This window comes from Micromys minutus (genome assembly GCF_963924665.1).
Source record: "Micromys minutus genome assembly, chromosome: 18".
In the NCBI taxonomy this organism is placed as follows: domain Eukaryota; kingdom Metazoa; phylum Chordata; class Mammalia; order Rodentia; family Muridae; genus Micromys; species Micromys minutus.
Window position 1 is genome coordinate 40,965,802 of NC_137953.1, and position 19,458 is coordinate 40,985,259.

The following is a 19,458-nucleotide window of genomic DNA, read 5'->3' on the forward strand; positions in this document are numbered from 1 at the left end:
GCTTGCTGGGTGCTGCAAGCTTGCTTCAAACTCAAGAAAATCCCCCTGCTTCAGCCTCTTGGGTCTGGGATTACAGTCATACATCATCACACCAAGCCTTAAATGCTGTCTTGGGGCTGGAGAGGTGGTTCAGCAGTTAAAAGCAGTTCTGCTCTTGTTCTGTTTCCAGCTCAAAACCATCTGCAACTCCAGTTTCGTGGGGTCCGACACACACTCTGGCCTCCACGGGCACCAGGAATACATGGGGTTCCAATACATACATGCAGACAAACTACTTGTAGATAAAAATAAAAATAAGTAAGCCTAAAACAAAAATCTCATCTTATTATTAATAACAGGTCTTTAAGTTTTGGCTGACGGCGGCCACCATAGCTTGTAGAGGTGGCAAGGCAACTCTATTTGCAGGACTTTAGCTTCTAGAAGCTCTGTGATGTGAGATCTTTCATGAACTCAATTCCCCTTGCGGGCATGGTTTCTGTTGGACTTGTTGGAACAGACTGTCTTAAGGTCATTGTGTTACTATGGTTTCTGTCGACTTGGGTGTTTTCTCAGGCTATTTCCTGTTTCTATGATATTCAGTACTGAAAGTTAGGGTAGGTGTGGAGCCTGTGAGAAGGCTCACAAGGTAAAAGTACTTCTTGCAAGCCTGGTGCCCTGAGTTCAATGCCCAGGATCCACAGAAAGATGGAGGAAGAAAACCAAGTCCACAAACTGTTCTCTGTTTTTCACACACGCGCTTTGGCATGTATGCGCTTCATAAACATTACACACTAGTGTGCACCAATTAGAAATTTGGGACATAGAGCCAGGTGGTGGTGCATATCTTTAGTGCCAGCTCTTGGGAGGCAGAGGCAGTTGGACCTGAGTTCGGAGTCAGTCTCATCTACAGAGTGAATTCCAAACCAGCCAGGACTACATAGAGAAACCCTGTCTTAAAAAGGAAAGAGAAAAAAAAAAAGATAAAAAAGAGATACAGAGTGACTGTATCTTTTTAATTTTTGCTCATCTCTTACAAAATGGCATATTTGTTACATCCTTAAGCCCCATTCTTTTGCCTGTTTTCACATCTACAGATCCATAGGTGATATCAAGATTAGGGTATTTGTAAGCTCCTCATAGGTGGATCCAACCCACTGCTGGTGGGAAAATATTCGGGGGAGAAGGCTTCGGTCTGAACTGAATCATTGTTTTCGGTCCAGCAAGACAAATAGTTACATATGGCATAGCATTTCCATTGTATTGGGTGTTAATAGTAATCTCAGGGTGATAGATGGAAGACTGTGCCTTGGCTACCTGCAGACGCTGCACCTTCTACAGAAGGAATTTAATGTGGATTTTGACGGCTCTCCTTCATTCATTTTCTCTTGTTCTCACAACCTTCACTTGCTCTGCTTCTTATTCTCCTTTGGAGCTCTAGGAGCACTTGGTTCTAGCCTTTGCCCAGTTGTATCCATATCCACTTTTCAAAGACTACATAGTAATAAAGATAGATGGATCCTCACTTCAAACTGGTACCACCCCGGGCCCATTGACGCCTCATTCATGTTTTTAGCAACTATACATGTGTTCTGGATCTTTCTACATGTGAAAGGTGATGGTTTATTCAGTCTGATGCATCCACTAGCTCAGGCTGTTGGTTCTGTCATTTTAGCATTATATTTAGTTAGTTTGTTTATTTTTGGCTTTTTCTGAGATAGCAGTTTTCTTTATATCATTGGCTGGCCTCGAACTCAGAGATCACAGCTTGACTCTGCCTCCCCAGTGCTGGGATTAGAGACCTGAGCCTCTTCGACCAGCTCATGTTTTTGTTTTATGTTGTTCTAAAAAAAATAGCTTTTTTTTTTTTTTTAATTTTGCATCAATAAGGCCTCTATCAAAAAACGTCTGCTAACGAAGCACCTCACATTGATGCTTTCTTCTGGCCACCTCTGACCTCCTTTCTGTCTGTACCACTTATCTCTTCTGGACCTTTCCCCTGGAAGCATCATCGAGAGAGGTGTGGCCTCTGGGGCCTGCTTTGGGGAACTATGTTTCCAGAGTTTGGCTGTATTTCTCCCGGTCAGAGCAGAGCCCTCCTGGGAAGGAGTCGCAGTAGACCTATGTCTCTAGGCCATGGCCTTAGAGGTAAACTTGCTATTTTCTGCAACCTGGTGACCAGGCAGCTTGCAAGCCAGAAGAATCATTTTAAAATCTGTTCTCTTTCAGGCTTGCCTCATGTTTTGTATTTTACTTCAGTCAAACTTGACATTCAGTGTTGGTAACATTCTACAAAAATCAAAGTAGGAAACTTTGTATAAGTACCATGGGCAATGGTTACAAATCCTCTCTCTCTCCCTCTCTGCTTGTTTTTGTATTTTGTGTTTGTTTCTTTTTCTAGACAGGGCTTCTCTGTGTAACAGCCCTGGGCCCTGGCTATCCTGGAGCTCAGGAACTAGATCAGGCTGGCCTTGAACTCACAGAGATCCACAGCCGCTGCCGCTGCTGCCTCCGCCGCCACCACCACCACTATGCTGCCTTTTTAAAAAAATAACACAATCAGGAGTCATTTCAGGAAACATTTGACATTCAAGCCAGCTATGGACAAATACTGAGGGCATACTTTCTGTACCTCTTAGGAAAATGGAATTCTCAAGTAGTTACCTCATTCCTTAACTTTTCTATTTTAATATTCATCTAGACTTTCGAAGACATTTATGTTGGGAATGTGGGTGGAAGCATCTTGGCTTAGACCTCCAGAGGATCATCAATATTTTGACAATAACCCTGCTCCCTCCTGCTCTTTACTCCCTCTGATTCCTGTGCCTTTTCTTAGTCCTGATGTGGGCTTAGGGAAGGAAGTCCCAAGCTTTGCTGCACATTGAAATAACTTGGGAAAGAATAGTGGTGCCAGCTCCTACCCTTGTGTGTGTGTGTGTGTGTGTGTCTGCCTGCCTGCATGTATATTACACCACATGCATGCAAGTGCCCACAGAGGCCAGAAGAAGTATTGGATCCCTCTGAACAGGAGTTACAGGTAGTTTTGAGCTGCTCAATGTGGATTCTAGGCACCAGCTTGGGGTCCTCTATGAGAACACTAAGTACTGTCAACTGCTGAGCTGCCTCTCCAGGCCCAGACTTGTAAAGATTTAGTTAGGCTATATGATTCAGGCATGGAGATTTTGTTTGAGGGTTCTGTTTGGTTTTTAGTGGGGATTGAACCTGGACCTCACACATTTAGACAAGTGTGTAACCACTGGGCTTCATCTCCAGGTTGCCAATGGCGTCCAGAAGGGGATTTTTTTTTCTAGTTCCTAGAAGATCCAATTGGTACCAGTTCGTCTCACCCTGTCTCTCCCTCCCTCCCCTCCCCTTCAGTGAACCTGGCTACTCTGGTGTTACCTCCTGTGCTTCTGCTTCTACCTGAAACTCCAGGCCACGATGTGACGGTGGGCCGAGCTCCCTTTGCACGGGGCGTGTTGTGGGTGATGCACTGTTAGCAAAGTTTTTAAACCCCATTCTTTGCCTCTCTGCATATTGTTGGTTGTGCTGACTTGTTCTTTTTGGACTCCATCCTATCGAGTGGTTTTAATTCAGTTGACCCATCCCTACCCTCTCATGACCTGTCTGTGTGACCTTGGACATCATAAGTACGAAGAGAACCGGGAGTCCGGTGTTTTTAAAGCAATACTTTACTAGGGTTGTTTTTTTTGATTGCTAACATTCTATTCTCTAGCCCAATGTCTAGATAATATCTTCACACACCCTTTTCTACCTAACTTGCATTATAGTGCACTACTTCCTGTTTCTGTGCAAATCAAAGGTCTCTATTTACCAGCCTCATAGGTTATGGGGAACCCGAGAGTTAGGAGAAGAAGGGAAAGAATATTTGCATCAAAGATGGAAAATCTTTAGGTTTTTCTTTACTCTGATCTGCTGAGCAACTGGCATGCTTACTGACCAGTGGCAGCTGGGAGGGGACACCCAGTTCAGGAGCCTCATCCAGAACTGGATGGGAAGAGCCCAACCTTCAAGTCCTGGCCCCAGAAAATATACTAGAATCACTTGGGGTCTCACAGCAGGTGTGGCAGGAGTCAGGTAGATTTAAGGACTTCTCAGTTGGTTGTGTTGCCTGCAGTAAGAACCACTTGCTGGTCTATGCCCCTCAGCTAGGGAGAGCGTGGACTGCCTGGGTTAAAGCAACATTTTGTTCTCTGGGTAGAACCGTAGTGCTCCTGCCTCTTTCGTGGTCATCTTTGCTTCCTTTTCAAAGTTATCATTTTCTATGCCTGGAGCTGTTTACTTGCTGTGAATCTGCACCAGGGGCACTCTGCCAATGTTTGCATTGGCCTGGGCAATTCATGCAGGGTTGTACTCAGGCTCTTTTCCTGTCAATATGGGAGCTGGGGCACCTGAGGTTCTAATCAACCCTCTATGCAGGAGCCATAGTCCCCTGTTGGGGAGGGAACCATGACTACTTTCAGTATCTGACTCTTCCCACCCTCTTACCTTCAGACAAATCTATCTGAGAAATGGCTTGGGGCCGGCCATCAGGAGTCTAACAGCCCTCTAGATCTAGACAATTATTTTATATGGCACAAACTGGAGTCAGCTGGTCTGGGATGGGATCTAGAGCTTGCATCTCTGATTACTTCCATGTGGATTCTGGGCCGAGAAGACTTTGAGAAGCTCTGCAAGAGGCCCCTGGAGACTTTGTCACAGGTTCTGGGCTTCAGCTAGGTGTCGTTAGGCTCTTGAGCGAGGGCAGAGAATAAATAGTGCGAGGAAGTGTGGAAGGAGCTTCACCCTTAGCTCTGGTTAGACCTGGGGGCTGCACCTGCCTCCCAACCAACGTCACCATAGGTTTTTGCCATATTGTTCTTTATTCTTCACGGCCCCCTCTGCTTTTATTCTGCGTCCAGTTTTCCGGTTAGTAGTGAGGAGCACTGACTTCTAACGTCCCTACGTTTTTCATTTCTAAGAGGGTTCTGATCTACATGCTTTCGGTTTTGCAGATTAGAGGGGTTTTGACCCCCGTCTCTCGGTTTTGAGCTCTGGTCTTCCTCCTCTCCGCGTCACCAGTCAGCTTTCAGTTACTGGGTCTTGGATGCCCACATCAGGTTATTGTAATTGCTAATCCTGGTCAGGAAACACGTGATAGACGTTGGTTTCTGTTTTGCTTCAGACAGCTAGTGCAAACAGCCCTGCCTTGCCTTTGTGGCTGATAAGTGTGCTGAAATGAGGGCCAAGATAAAATCCTGTAAGGAGCGGCTGAGGGGACGCGCGGAGCCTATAGGGAAACAGCAGGGCCTGCTAGGGATGGGGCACCAACCGCATCCGGAGTAGACAGACGTACCAGACAGAAGTTGGGTTTGAGGTGAAGACCAGAGATCAGGGAGGTAGTAGTTTGCCTCAAGATGGAGATGAGAGATGAAAAGTAAAACCAGAGCCATCATAAGGATAGCATCAAGGGCAGCAGTCAGCTCAACCTGACTCCTCTTGTAGACGTCCATGCCTCCAGTGGGGTTCCAAGTGGAGGGAGCCCCATTGGTTTAGCTCTGTGGTCAGGTTGTCTGGGCTGGACCCAAAAGGACTCTTACTCTTTTTAACTAACAGTTTCCAGTTTCTCAGTTAGGGGTTGGAGCCTGCCTGTTTGTGGGAATATTTGAGCAGGTGGCTTTACCCACTGAGCTACCTTGCTGGCCCTGGGCAGGTGCTTCAGTTGGGTCATTTCCAGACCTTAATGGCAGTGTCTTTGGGAACAGTGGCTCGAGATGCTCAAGGGGCAAGGTAAGGAAATCTTCCTACAGGTCTGGCGAGCTGTAGCAGGGTGTGGGGGGTGGGGGAGAAGTTTCTACTTTGGGCTGAGACCAGAAGGGATTACCTTCTGAAGCCTTTTTTTTCTGGTACAACAGTCTCTTCAGATCCTCTCCCATGGACTCAGAGAGCAGGTGATAAGCTTGTCTCTTCAGATCCTCTCCCATGGACTCAGAGCAGGTGATAAGGTGGAGCTTTTTGCCCAGCCACTGAGTAGAGACTGCTGGGAGTAGTTATCTGAAACCACAGAGCCAAAGTCAAAAGTTAGCAAAGCCGAGGTCGGCCTTATCTTGAAGCACCAGAAACCCTGGAAGCCAAGGTTAGCCGTGGGGAAAGTAAGTAAGAGCCTGTCTGGGAACATCACCAACTGTCACCTGTCCTCGAAGAAGTGCCTGGGAGGGCTGGCTGAATTCAAGGACTCAGCTAGTGGCCAACAGGGCAGTGGTCTGAAGTTTCTAAAAGTTACATCTGAAGGCAATTCTGAAGGCTTAATAACATTCCTGGAAGTATTGTTTGTGTGTGTGCATGCGCGTGCGAATTCTCGAGATTAAATAAAGCACACACATATTTGTGTAGGGCATCATTCCTCTGGAGCGGTCCACCTTATTTTTTGAAGCTTAGAACTCACCGAGTGACTGAGTTTGCTGGCTAGTGAGCTCCAGGGACCTACCTACGTGTACTTCTCCAAAGCTGGGAGTACAGGCGAGCCACCAAATGTAGCTTTTGATTTGTTTTTTGTTTTTTTTGTTTTTTTTTTTTTTTGGCAAATTCTGGGGATTGAACTCAGGTTCTCACAAGTCTGACCTTGGCTGACCTGGAACTCATTATGTAGACCAGGCAGGTCTCAAACTTGGAGATTCGTCACTCTCAAAAAAATAAGGTGGACAGCTCCGGGCCAGGGAGTGGAATGTGGTGTTTTGTGTTTGCTTGGCCCAGGGAGTGGCAGGATTAGAAGGTGTGGCCTTGTTGGAGTAGGTGTGTCACTGTGGGCCTGTGCATTAGACCCTCACCCTAGCTACCTGGAAGTCATATTCAGCTAGCAGCCTTTAGGTGAGGATGTAGAACTCTCAGCTCCTGCACCAGGCCTGCCTGGACTCTGCCATGCTGCTGGACTGAACCTGTAAGCCACCACCAATTAAATGTTGTCTTTATAAGAGTTGTCTTGGTCATGGTGTCTGTTCACAGCAGTAAGACGGAAGTCCTACACGATTATGTGTGTGGTCAAGCACACACACACACACACACACACACACACACACACACACTTACACAGAGTCACTTCCAGAAAACACACATACACACACACACACACCGTCTCTCTCTCTCTCTCTCTCACTCTCTCTCTCACACACACACACACACACACACACACACACACACACACACAGAGTCACACACACAGTCACTTCCAGGAAATACATACACACACAGAGTCACTTCCAGGAATGTTATCAAGCCTCCAGAACTGCCTTTTCTGACTGAGCAGTCTAGCTCATGGAATGAATTTTTAAAGACTAGAGAATGAATGATCTCCACTTAGGTGTTTATGCTGTGAAAATCCACCAGTTTCAATAAAACCAGCTTTGCATTTCTGCTCACCAGTGGCAAAACAATTTTGAAAAGTAGTGGTAACGTGAGCTGCCTGATGTGGGCGCTGGGATTCAAACCCGGGTCCTCTGAAAGGGCGCTGGGGGCTGCAGACCATTTGGCTGTTTCTGGGCCTCTCAGTGACTTTCTCAGTGGGCAGTGGTTTCTGAACAGGTTGCTTCCGACTCCGTTGCCAGTTTTCTGTTTCTTTCACAGCTATGTGCAAGTCTACAACAGTTAAGCTCAGAGACTGTACAGGCATATCATTTGTAAAGAATGCTGGGCAGCCCTTAGTCCCAGCACTCGGGAGGCAGAGGCAGGCGGATCTCTGAGTTTGAGACCAGAGTGAGTTCCAGGTCAGCCAAGGGTACACAGAGAGACCCTGTTTCAAGAAAACAAAAAATGAATAAAAATAGAATAAAAATGTACCCCTCCTGATTGTACTATTATTTATTTGTGGGGGTTTCGTTTGGTTGGTTTTTTTTTTCTTTTCTTTTTTTAAGATTTTATTTATTTCATGTATATGAGTTCACTGTAGCTGTCTTCAGACACACCAGAAGAGGGCATCAGATCCCATTACAGATGGTTGTGACTTCAGGACCTCTGGAAGAGCAGTCAGTGCTCTTACCCGCTGAGCCAGGCTCCAGCTCGGTTGTTTGTTTGTTTGTTTGTTTTTGTGGGGTTTTTTGGTTGTTGTTTTTGGTTTTGAGACAGGGTCTCTCTTTGTGGCCTTGGGTGTCCTAGAACTGGCTGTGTAGACCAAGATGGCTTCAAAATCACAAAGGTCGTCTCATCTATGCCTCTCAAATCCTGAATTTAATAGTATGTGCCACATATTCTACTTTTAAATTTTTGTATACTATTACTTTCTTTTTTTAACCTGGAGGCAGAGGCATGCAGATCACCATGAGTTTGAAACCAGCCTGGTCTTCATGGCAAGTTCCAGGCTGGTTGATTTATATATGTATATGGTGAGATCCCGTCTTTGTTGTTTGTTGAAAGTATCTATTTGTATATGTGCAGTCAAACTGAAGTCGGGTTTGTTGGTAAACTTTCACCTTTACCCGTGTGTCATCTGGCTGGAACAGTGTACCTTTTAAAATTGTATTCTTTGTGTAGGATTGATTAGTCTGTGTCAATTACCAAAGGATACAGTATTGATCTGTGCTGAGTCAAAGTTTAAGGAACTCTTTCTTTTTAATCTACTTCACACACGCTAAGCAGATGCTCTACCACTAAAGTCGACTCTTTGGAAGTTCAGTTAGCTGGCATGTGGATTAATGGATCTCAGGATGGCATTGTCACATCTCTGTGCCCTGCTTATTCCCTTCTCCGGGGCCCTTCCCTGCTCCCCTGTGCCCTCTTGGTGATCCCTTTCTCCTCCCCAACAATTCCTGCTTCTGTCTCCTCTTCTCCCCCTTCGATTAGAACTGCAGACGCCCACCTTCCCTCTCTACAACTATGCCATGTGCGTATGACTGCCTCCTTTTTTATTTCGTTGTGAGGTGCAAACACTGACAGGCGTCCTCCTTCCTTCTAGGAACCTCTGCAAATATTCTCATGATGTTCTCTCGGAACAGAACTTCCAGGTCCTGAAGAATCATGAGCTCTCTGGGCTTAACCAGGAGGAGCTGGCCGTCCTTCTGCTCCAAAGCGACCCCTTTTTCATGCCTGAGGTAGGTCCTGGTTCTCACTTTAAACGAGAGTACTGTGTGCAAGCCAGGCTGATACACACCTTTAATCTCAGCACTTGAGGCTGAGGCTGGCAGATCTATATGAATTTGAGGCCAGCCTTGTCTATGTAACAAGTTCCAGGCCAGCCAACGCTAGTTGGCAAGATCCTGTCTCAACAAATCAAAGAATTTGGGACCACATGCCTCCTCCACTAGGCTGCCAGGGATTTCACTGTGAACAAGAACGGGTTGAAGACATGGTGGTAGCTGGACTGGTTAAGGCTTTACGTTGGGTGGGGTAGCCTTGGAATCAAAGCTGGAAAGATGCCTGAGAGATGCAGGAACAGGTTGTGTCACTGTTACCAGAGACTCCCACCGTAAATTCAGTGAATAGGAGAATATACTTTAAGCATTTTATCCCTTGGTAGCCTCATCAAGGGTCAGTAGGCTACAACCCAGAGGCCAAACCTGGGCTGCCACCAGTCTGGAAATAAACGTCTATTGGAACAGACACGCAGATGTTTCTGTTGCTGTTTCCTCCCTCTAGAGGTCAGGTGAGTAGTTGCAACAGAGACTGAATGGCCGGAAGAGCCTAAAATGCTTACTGTGGACTGATAGAGAAGTATGGTGCCCCTGGGTCTTGCATGGATACCGGCAGGCAGATATGCCGCATGGTCGGGTAGAGGGTGGTGAGTTAGCGCTGTTGTCTTCAGAATGTGGCTTCCAGCGCTTAGTACAGGGATCTCTCACAGGTCACCATTTTTAGTCAGTGGGGTTGTAGAAGGGAAGTTGAAGCCAAGCTGTTTAAGCACAGCTGCTCGCATCTCATTGGCCAGCACTCATCACATGGTCATCTTAGCCGCAAGCAGGGCTGAGAAATGTAGTTTCTGGCTCAGTTGAGCTGACTGTCAAGGACTTCTGTTACTAGAGGAAAGACAAGACAATGGAGGATAATAAAGTCTCATCTGCACAGGCTTATAGAGTGGAGAGTCGGTTGATGTTGCTTAAAGGACCATGTCTGACCCTTGAGTGGAAAATTCTTGAGTGTGCCCATAATACAAAGTTAGTACCAGCCTCACACAGAACAGGAGACAGAGCAAAACCGGAAAGGGGGGAAAGACAGACAGGACCGTGCAGAAGACAGACAGCGAGGCAGAGCAACACAGGAATGGGTGGAAGGGTAGAAGAGATTCGAAGCTACCAAGAAGGTTGGAGTCCTTCCCGTTAGATAAGACAGGCTAGCCAATGGAGATTTCTTGAGGGTTCCATCACTTTGGGGGATTTAAAAACTTGGCACAGCAGGTGATTTTTGAGGTGTCCACTGAGTTCTGGAGGCAGGGTGTGGAGAGTGGGTTGATGGGGAGAGGACATGTTCTCTCTTTTCGTATCTCTAAGCTTAGAATGCTCTGCTCCGTTTCTTTCTCTTTCTTCCCTCCCGCTCCCTTTCTTTCCCCCCCTCTTCCCTAGAGTGGAATGTTCTTAGTCCCTCAGCATCACCCAGCATTCCGACTCTGCCTCGAACTTACCTGTGCAAACTTGGTCAAGTCGTCAAACAAACCCTCTGGCATCGTTGCATCTGTGGCTTGTTTTGCCTCAGATTTAGAAGTGCCCGCATGTTGCAGTAAATATTAAAAAATAAAAATCTGTTTATCTCTTTACCGGCCCCGAGGTCTCACTCCTCAGGCCCGACCCCGATACGGAGCCCCACTTGCCTCTGGAGCCCGGTCTGAGCTGCCTGCACCGTCCAACTCCCTGAGCAACTCCCTTCCCTTGGCAGTTTACTACCTACCACCTGTTCTCCGCCTCTGTCCCAGGGTGTTTCTCTACCCCCCAAATCCCGCACAAACACAACTCTATAGCTCATAAGCTTTTCATACAGGTTTATATATTCAACTGTCAATCTACAAACCCTCTACACAACAAGATTGCATCAAATAGACAAGGATACAAACTGCCCTTCTATATGAGATACTAGTCCTATAAAATTCTTGATGTTCATAGCTATTTAATGCCAATTAATCCCACCTGGGTCCAGCTGGTCCTTGGGAACCTCCAAGTCTCATGACCTTCACCCTTTGTCCTCTGACCCCCTCAGACCTCTCCGCCTACTTCACCCCACTCAGTCTCTGGCTTTCCTTTATTTTACTAATTAAAATGGGAAAGTTCAATTGGAGTCCTGTGACTAGCCAGCCCTTCAAGGGGAAGTGGAATTAACATTAAAATACAAACAGCTTCAGGACAATCTGCAAGCCTCCGGTACTTAGTGAAATACGGAATAAAGCAGTGGACTAGATATACTCACCTGTCCTTAAAAATAGTTCTTGGGTATAAAAGTAATTTTTGGAAGGTTTCCTCCTTCTTTTGCTCTTTAGTAACTGCAGAGGGTATATATGCCTGCTTTAGCCTGTTTTGGCTCTTGAATAAATGACAAAGAAACCTTGTATTTTTATTAACAAGCTTCAGAACTCAGATGTGCAGGTTCTGAGGACTAGGGGACCAGGCTGCACTACCCAGCTATGCCATCTGGTCTTGCCCTGGCTTGGTCTGGTCCATGTGTGTCCTCATGGCTGCCCTCTCATTGTGAATCTTGGTCCATCTCCGTGGTCTCCCCACCTCTCTGTTCCTCCTTTTCTTTTTATTTTTTTTTAAAGATTTGTTTATTTTGTACATGTGAGCACACTGTCGCTGTCTTCAGACACACCAGAAGAGCGCATCGGATCCCATTACAGATGGTTGTGAGCCACCATGTGGTTGCTGGGAATTGAACTCAGGACCTCTGGAAGAGCAGTCAGTGCTCTTAACCACTGAGCCATCTCTCCAGCCCCTGTTCCTCCTTTTCATCTCTTCTTTCCTTTTCACATCCTTGGAACCCCCTGATTGGGATCAAAAGCCCTTTCCTATTCTGCCCAGCTAATTGGCTGATCATTAACCAATCAGAGGTGATGGAAAACAACAGTCTTTACATATCATTGATACAGGATATCAATAGTCATGACAATGCCAACATTCTGATTGCAACCAGATCTTTGGGCTCAACAATCAAAACACACAGTGCATTAAAACATTCCCTAACAACTGGGGACAGGGAGATGGTTCAGTGGATAAGGAAACTTGTCTCCCAGCCGGATGATCTTTGTTCAATTCCTTGTACCCACATGAAAGGAGAGAACCAACTCTCCCAAGTTGTCCCTTTTGAAGCCCAAAATGTGCTGAAACTCACTCAACTGTCTAGCCTAGGCTAGTGAGCTCTTGATTCTCCTGCCTTAGCCGCTATGTGCTAGGGTTATAGACAATGTACCATCACTCTTGTTCTTGGGTATGTAATTTTTTGTTTGTTTGAGACAGAATTTTATTGTGTAGCGTGAACACAGAGATCCACCTGCCTCTGCCTCCCTAGGGGTTAAAGGTATACACCTCCTCATCTGCTCTTTGTTTTGTTTTGTTTTATGATAGACAGGTCACCTTATGTGGACCCGGATAGCATCAAACAAATATACTCTCTTGACCCCTTGAGGGCTCATAGTAGTACACATGTTCTATTACTATTACACTTTGCACCTGCTCCTGGGAATTGAGCCCAGGGCCTGTGTTACAAGCCAGCTCCTAGATTGCTACTGTGTGTCCAGGTGATGCTTATGGTCCAGACACCGCACTTTGGGAACTGTGTGCTAGAATTAGATTCTGTAGCACTTAGGCACTGGAGTCTGGTTTAGAAGCTACCTATGTGGTTCTGTCACTATTCTTGGAGTCAGCCTTGGTCTCTGCATCCAGACTCATTCCAGGGAGCCAGGCAACATCTTTATCTTTCGGATGCCTGCAAGGCCAGACTAATCACTAGTCATTTTCTTCGTCTGGTGGCTCAGACACTTGCCCCATACTCCTTACTTTGTACAAGTACCGTCTTATGCTTTGTCGCTCTGCCTCACAACAGATGTCAGGCAGAGACAGACAGAATAAATATTTTCCTTCTGATGTTGAAATGGAAACAGAAACTAGAAGGTCACTGGGACCGTGAGGTCACCCAGCTGCTTCTAGGGCCTTGGCCTTTAAGGCAGCTGCCGTCATCTCTGCAGTTTCGTGGTCTGATTGCACCAGATCTTTATTTATTTTAAAGATCTATTTATTATATGTAAGTACACTATATCTATCTTCAGAAACAAGAGGGCATCAGATCCCGTTACAGGTGGTTGTGAGCCACCATGTGGTTGCTGGGATTTGAACTCAGGACCTCTGGAAGAGCAATCGGTGCTCTTAACCACTGAACCATCTCTCCAGCCCCACCATCCCTGTCTTTAGAGCTATGTGTGTAGATGCGTTTATTCAGAGCAGCCATTCTCAACCTTCCTAGCGCTGGGCCCCTTTAATGCATTTCTCATGTTGTGTACAACTATAAAATTATTTCATTGCTACGTCATAACTGTAGTTTTGCTGCTGTTACGAATCTTATCCTGATATCCTGACCCACAGGTTGTTTGGATAGCGGGTAAGGATTTCCTTACTGAGTTGGATATAGTGGTGTGTGCCTGCAATCCCAGCACTTGGGAGGTCAGGGGGGGGGGGTTATGAGTTGAAATCTAGTCTGTGCTACCTAATGAGTCCCTTCTGTCAAAAACTTGAAAACAAGGCTGAGCAGAGTAGTGGTGTGCACCTTTAATTCCAGCTAATAAACAAAACCGAAGTGGGAGGTGTGCACACCTTTATCCCATTTCCTGGGAGGCAGAGGCAGGTGGACCTCTTCAGAGGCCAAGGAAGGCTCGAGATGGCTCAGAGGTTCGGAGGTCCTGAGTTTAATTCCCAGCAACCACATGGTAGCTCATCGTCATCTATAATGTGATATGGTGCCCTTCTTTCGGCCACACATGCAGGCAGAATGCTGTATAAATAATAAATAAATCTTAAAAAAAAAGCGCTCTCTCTCTCTCTCTCTCTCACTCTCTCTCTCTCTCTCTCTCTCTCTCTCACACACACACACACACACACACACACACACACACACACACACTCACACCCCTTCTTCCTACTCCTCCACCTCTCATATACAAATCATTCTGGCTCTCAGGGACAAATGACAAAATCCTAAAGTTGCAGATAAGACACACACGTCCTTTCAACTAACTGCAGAGTAAATTGGGGTCCAAACTAGACTTCCTCTTTGGTGCTCCCTTATGATGTCCTTTGTATAGCTTGCCATCTGAGTCTGATTCTTTCAGGAACTATCAAATTCCTCACTATTTTCCCCCCTTACGTTTCTTTTCTTTGAAATGCTTTGTACTGAGTTTGTGATCCTCTTTGCCTTGGCCCCCTGAGCACTGGGTTACAGGTATGCACCATCATACGTGATATCATCTGTTAATTCTTCTGCCTCTTTTATCCCCAAATGAGCCACTCGTTGAATCCATCTCATCAGACCTGAGCAGTAGCTGCACTGTTTCCCCACGGCATCGGCTTTTTACGAGAAAGGCCAGTGCCTTCCTTAGCACTCCTGGCCGCTCCAGGTCTTCTCACCCCATTGTTCTTTCTCTCTTCTCTAGATATGCAAGACGTACAAAGGAGAGGGCCGGAAACAGATTTGCGGGCAGCCACAGCCGTGTGAGAGACTCCACATCTGTGAGCACTTCACCCGGGGCAACTGCAGTTACCTCAACTGCCTCAGGTCTCATAACCTGATGGACAGAAAGGTGTTGACCATCATGAGAGAGCATGGGCTGAGTCCTGATGTGGTCCAGAACATCCAGGACATCTACAACAACAAACACACTAGGAGGAACCCCCCTGGCATAAGAGGTATGCCCTTTTCCTTTTTTATTGTGTGAATTCGCAAATAAACAGAAATTACAGTGGGGCATGGGAGCGCACACCTTTCATCCCAACCCTCAGGAGACAGAGGCAGGCAGATCTCTGAGTTTGAGGCCAGCCTGGTCTACACAGTGAGTTCCAGGACAGCCAGGGCTACACAGAGAAACCTCATTTCAAGCTGCAAGCAAGCAAGCAAACACAAAAAGAAGAAAAAAAAATCAAGGCAAGAAATCTACCTGTAAAATCTCAACTTCACTATCTGCATGCACCACTTTAAAATAACGATGTGTATGTGCAGTTTTACAAGTGGCTATATCCCCTCATCTTAAAGGAGCTTATTATAGTCTGGTGGTGGCGGCACACACTTTTATATATAACATCCCAGCACTCAGGAGGCAGAGGCAGGTAGGTCTGAGCTGGACAGCAGCTTGTTCTACAGAGTGAGTTCCAGGACATCCAGGGGAACAGAGGAAACCCTGTCTCAAAATTTAAAAAAGTTTGCTTGTGGGTGGGGCATGTGTGCATTTGTTAATTCCAGCACTTTGGAGAAAGGCCAGCCTGGTCTACACAGAGAGATTTTGTCTGAGAAGCCAAACAGTTCATTAGTTTATTTTTGTCCTTGAAGTTTTTTTTTTTTTTTTAATGGAAATCAAAAACATTTTTTGAGGTTCAGAAGTTTTTAGCTTTGTCCATTTCTTTAGTATTTTTCTCTGTGTGTGCACACATATTGGTGCACACAGATTAGTCTTAATGACACGCCTGTTTGTTTACGTCGTGTGGAAGTCAGGTCAGTTTTCAGGAGTTGGTTTCCCTTCCATCTTACAAGTCCTAGTGATGAACTCAGGTGGTGACTGGGAGTCATCTTTCCAGCCACACACGTCCTTTCGTTTAAGACAGAATCTCACTGTGTGGTACTTGCTGGACAGGACTTTGCTATGTAGACCTGGCTGGCCTTGAACTCATACAGTTCTGTCTGCCTCTGTCTCCTGAGGGCTGGGATGAAAGGCATGCACCACCATGCCTGGCTCACATTGCACAATTTGTGGTTAAAATACCTGCTATGTGGATGGATGCATTGTGAGATTCTACACACGTCTATCGATGCATTCTCCAAAACGGTTCTCATATATAATATTTTATCATCTTAAAAATTGCGTGTATGTGTGTGGGAGCCAAGGTGGGTGTGTGCATTTGACTGTAGAGACCATGGATGTCAGCTGTCCCCGGAGCTGGAGTTCTAGGCAGTTGTGGGCAACCCAACACGACTTTGTAAAAGCAGCAAGCTTTATAAAGCAGTGATCCACCTCCCAGCCCCTTTCTTTTCAAGACTTCATAATGTCGCATATTGTGGTGATACTGCATTTTGCTTGTTCAGTCATTGGTTGATGGACAGCGGTTTGTTTCTGTAGCTGCCTCAGGAATAATGCCACTCTGAATGTGGGTGCTCAACAACTTTCTTGAGACTCTGCTTCTAGTTCCTTTAGATGCAAAACAAGAAGCCCATTTCTAGATCACTCCGATGTGTTGAGTGTGTTGAGGAGCTGCTGTGCAGTTTTCTATAGCACCTCTGCGGTTTTCCTTCCTCGGCCCAGTTCCATTCCCCCTCCCCCAACACACAGGATTCACTTTACTTCACTCTGTCCAGAGCTTTGCTGAAAAGACCATCCTAAAGGATAAGAAACTGTACTGTTTCTTAAGCATTTTCATATAACATACCATGGTACTGATCTGAAAACCTTTGTCTTTTAATTCAAATTAAACTATATTATTGTCTTAGTTAGGGTTACTATTGCTGTGATGAAACACTGTGATCAAAGCAACTTGGGGAGGAAAGGGTTTATTTATTTGCCTTACACTTGTGCACATCACACTGTTTATCAATGAAAGAAGTCAGGACAGGAACTTAGAGGCCAGAAGCTGATGCAGAGACCATGGAGGTATGGTATGTTGCTTACTGGCTTGCTCTCCTTTCTTCCTTCCTTCCTTCCTTCCTTCTTTTTCTTCTTTCTTTTTTCCTTTTTCTTTTTTGTTGTTGTTGAGACAAGGTTACTCTAAGGAGCCTGGCTGTCCTCGAACGCCATCTATAGATCAGGCTAGCCTCAGACTCAGAGATCCACCTGCCTCTACCTTCCTAGTGCTGGGCTTAATGGTATATGACACCACTGACCAGCTCTCATAACTAGACCATTATGGTACATAGCAACAGACCAAACCACAGACCTAGTACCTTAAGAGGCACTAGGGGAGCTGGAGGAAGGAGCCTGGAAAGTTTGTGGCTTAGATGAAGTCTTAGCTTGAGTCTACAGTCATTCACCGTTTGGTCTCAGTGTTAGAAATGCCTCTTCGGGGACCCAGATCATGAGTGACATTTCTGTGAGTTGTAGAAATGTTTCTCTCATTTGCTGCATTTCAGCTGTCATTCACTGTAGTAATGAATGGTAACCCTGGAGACACCCCACCCTGGGTCTTTGGGACTGGAGGGACTCACTGAGTTCCAGGATCGGCTAGAGGAGTTTTGGGGTCCTCCCTTGTCTTAGCCACACATAGCTGTTGCTGTGGACTCCGCCAGGTTGCAGCTTCATCCTATGATTTGCGGCCACCGGTTAGAAAACTCCGGATAGAACTCACTAAGCTGGACAAGCAAAGAGAACGTAGAGCCGAGCGTGAATTTTCTCCTTGGGTTTCTTTTGGCAGCTCCCCACCCACATCGCAGAGGCGGGGCACACAGAGACAGAAGCAAGAGCAGAGAACGGTTCCTTCACAACGGCCTAGAATTTCTCTCACCGGTCTCACCTCTGGGATCTGGTCCACCCAGCCCAGATGTCACCAGCTGTAAGGATTCCCTGGAGGATGTGTCTGCAGATATCACCCAGAAGTTCAAGTACCTGGGGACTCACGACCGAGGACAGCTTTCTTCGGTCTCGTCTAAGGCTGCTGGTTTCCGAGGATCCAGTCAGATTAGAGCAAGCCAGGAGTTTTCGGAGAATGGGGATTCAGATGGCTTATTTTCCAGGAATCGTTCTGATTCATCATCGAGTCGAGCCTCCGCTGCTGGCTTTCTTCTTGACGTGGCACAAAGAAATGAAGCCTCGGCTGTGAAAGTGGGCGTGCCTTCTGGACACCGAATGGAGGTCAAGGGCAAGAAGGAGGCTCCAGACATTGATCACATCCCATTTTTAAATAATTATATCGATGGGGTGACAAAGGAAGAAGCGACGGTCTCAGGAATTCTAGGTAAAAGAGCCACAGCCAACAGTCTGGAAGAGATGATATTACCTAGCAACCATTGGAAGAGTGTGGCTAAGCCCCAGGATCCCCAAACCCCTGGCAGAATCGCTGACAGTGACCAAGATGCAACATTCCTGTATAGTAAATATGGAGCAAACCCAGAGTGGGCAAGTACATCTACCCATAATGTCCCAAATGGCTCTAGTCAAATTATGAACGAAACTCCTAAAAGTGGTACCAGTGGTTTGGCCGTAAAATCAGCAGTTACTGAAGGAAAAGAAGCAACCTATTCTGGAGTTCAGAGTCTGAGAAGCCAGGTCCTGGCTATGCCTGGGGAGACTACTACCTCTGTACAGGACAGCAACAGGCTGCTCCAGTCGCTTCTATCTTCCTCAAGCCACAGAGTTGCAGCCTCTGGGAGCCCTGTCAAGAAGTCCACCCATGCCTCTATGAGCCCAGCCACTGAGCCCGCAGGGATGACATCAGAGCCAGGTGAGTGTAAGTCTCCTAGGGGACTCCCAAGGCTTGAGTGCACACAACACCATGGCGTTGAATTACCTACCCGAGAATTGCAATCATTTCATAGCCTCAGGTGCCCTGGCGCCCTGATTCATTGCATAAAGGGGCTGGGCAGGCTCTCAGGAGCACCCTGCACCCAGGGCTGCATGTGAATGTGGACCCCGTTTATGCCGTTTTCCTCACAGTGAGGCCAGGCATTCTCATTCCTGGCATACACGCATCCTCTTTTGTTTTGCAGATCTCCTACGATACATCCTAAGTCCCACATCTCCTAGGATGGATAATCATGGCCCGAAGGAAATCTGTGAGGACCATCTGTACAAGGGCTGTCAACAGAGTAAGTGGCTTTCTCCATAAGATGCCTTTAGCCAGTGTGGCTGCTGCTGCGGGGCGCATGGCACGAACCAGTACTTGCTGGAGACTGTGCTGCTGCTTTTGGGTGCTCTAAGGGGTTGGATCACAGGGTAGTTCTGTTGACTTTTGGAGAAGACGTTTCCACTGTGGCTTGGCTGTTTTTCTAATCCCTTCTTTCCTCTTGCTGTCCCTTCAGTCTTTTTTAAAAATCTTTTACAATATCGTGTGTGTCTGTGTGTGTGTGTGTGTGTCTGTGTGTATCCCCTCTCATTCCTCTCCTTCCCCTTTTTCCAACGAACCCTCCAACAAGTATGTTCATGCCTTTTTTTTTTTTTTTTTGTGGTAATGACCCACTGTGTTTAATCAAAATGGCTTGCACAGCACAGGTGTGGGGGCTGTTTACAGGCAGCGTATCAATGGCCACACCACTGAAGAAAATGGCTCTCCTACCTCCTAGCCTTCTTCCTCTCCTCCCCCTTCTCCCCCTCCCCCTCCATTAACGCCTTCT

The 19,458-nt window shown here is 46.5% G+C and overlaps 1 protein-coding gene across 2 annotated transcripts in view; it reads left to right on the forward strand.

Moving 5' to 3' along the window:
• Positions 1-19,458, forward strand: part of ZC3HAV1 (zinc finger CCCH-type containing, antiviral 1) — a 47,842-nt gene that overhangs the window by 3,968 nt on the left and 24,416 nt on the right. For both annotated transcript variants that reach the window (XM_080931924.1, XM_080931923.1), the window contains exons 2-5: positions 8,921-9,056; positions 14,585-14,837; positions 17,544-18,569; positions 18,835-18,933. In XM_080931924.1, the coding sequence (XP_080788050.1) occupies positions 8,921-9,056; positions 14,585-14,837; positions 17,544-18,569; positions 18,835-18,933 (1,514 nt within the window). The remainder of the gene's footprint in view (positions 1-8,920; positions 9,057-14,584; positions 14,838-17,543; positions 18,570-18,834; positions 18,934-19,458) is intronic.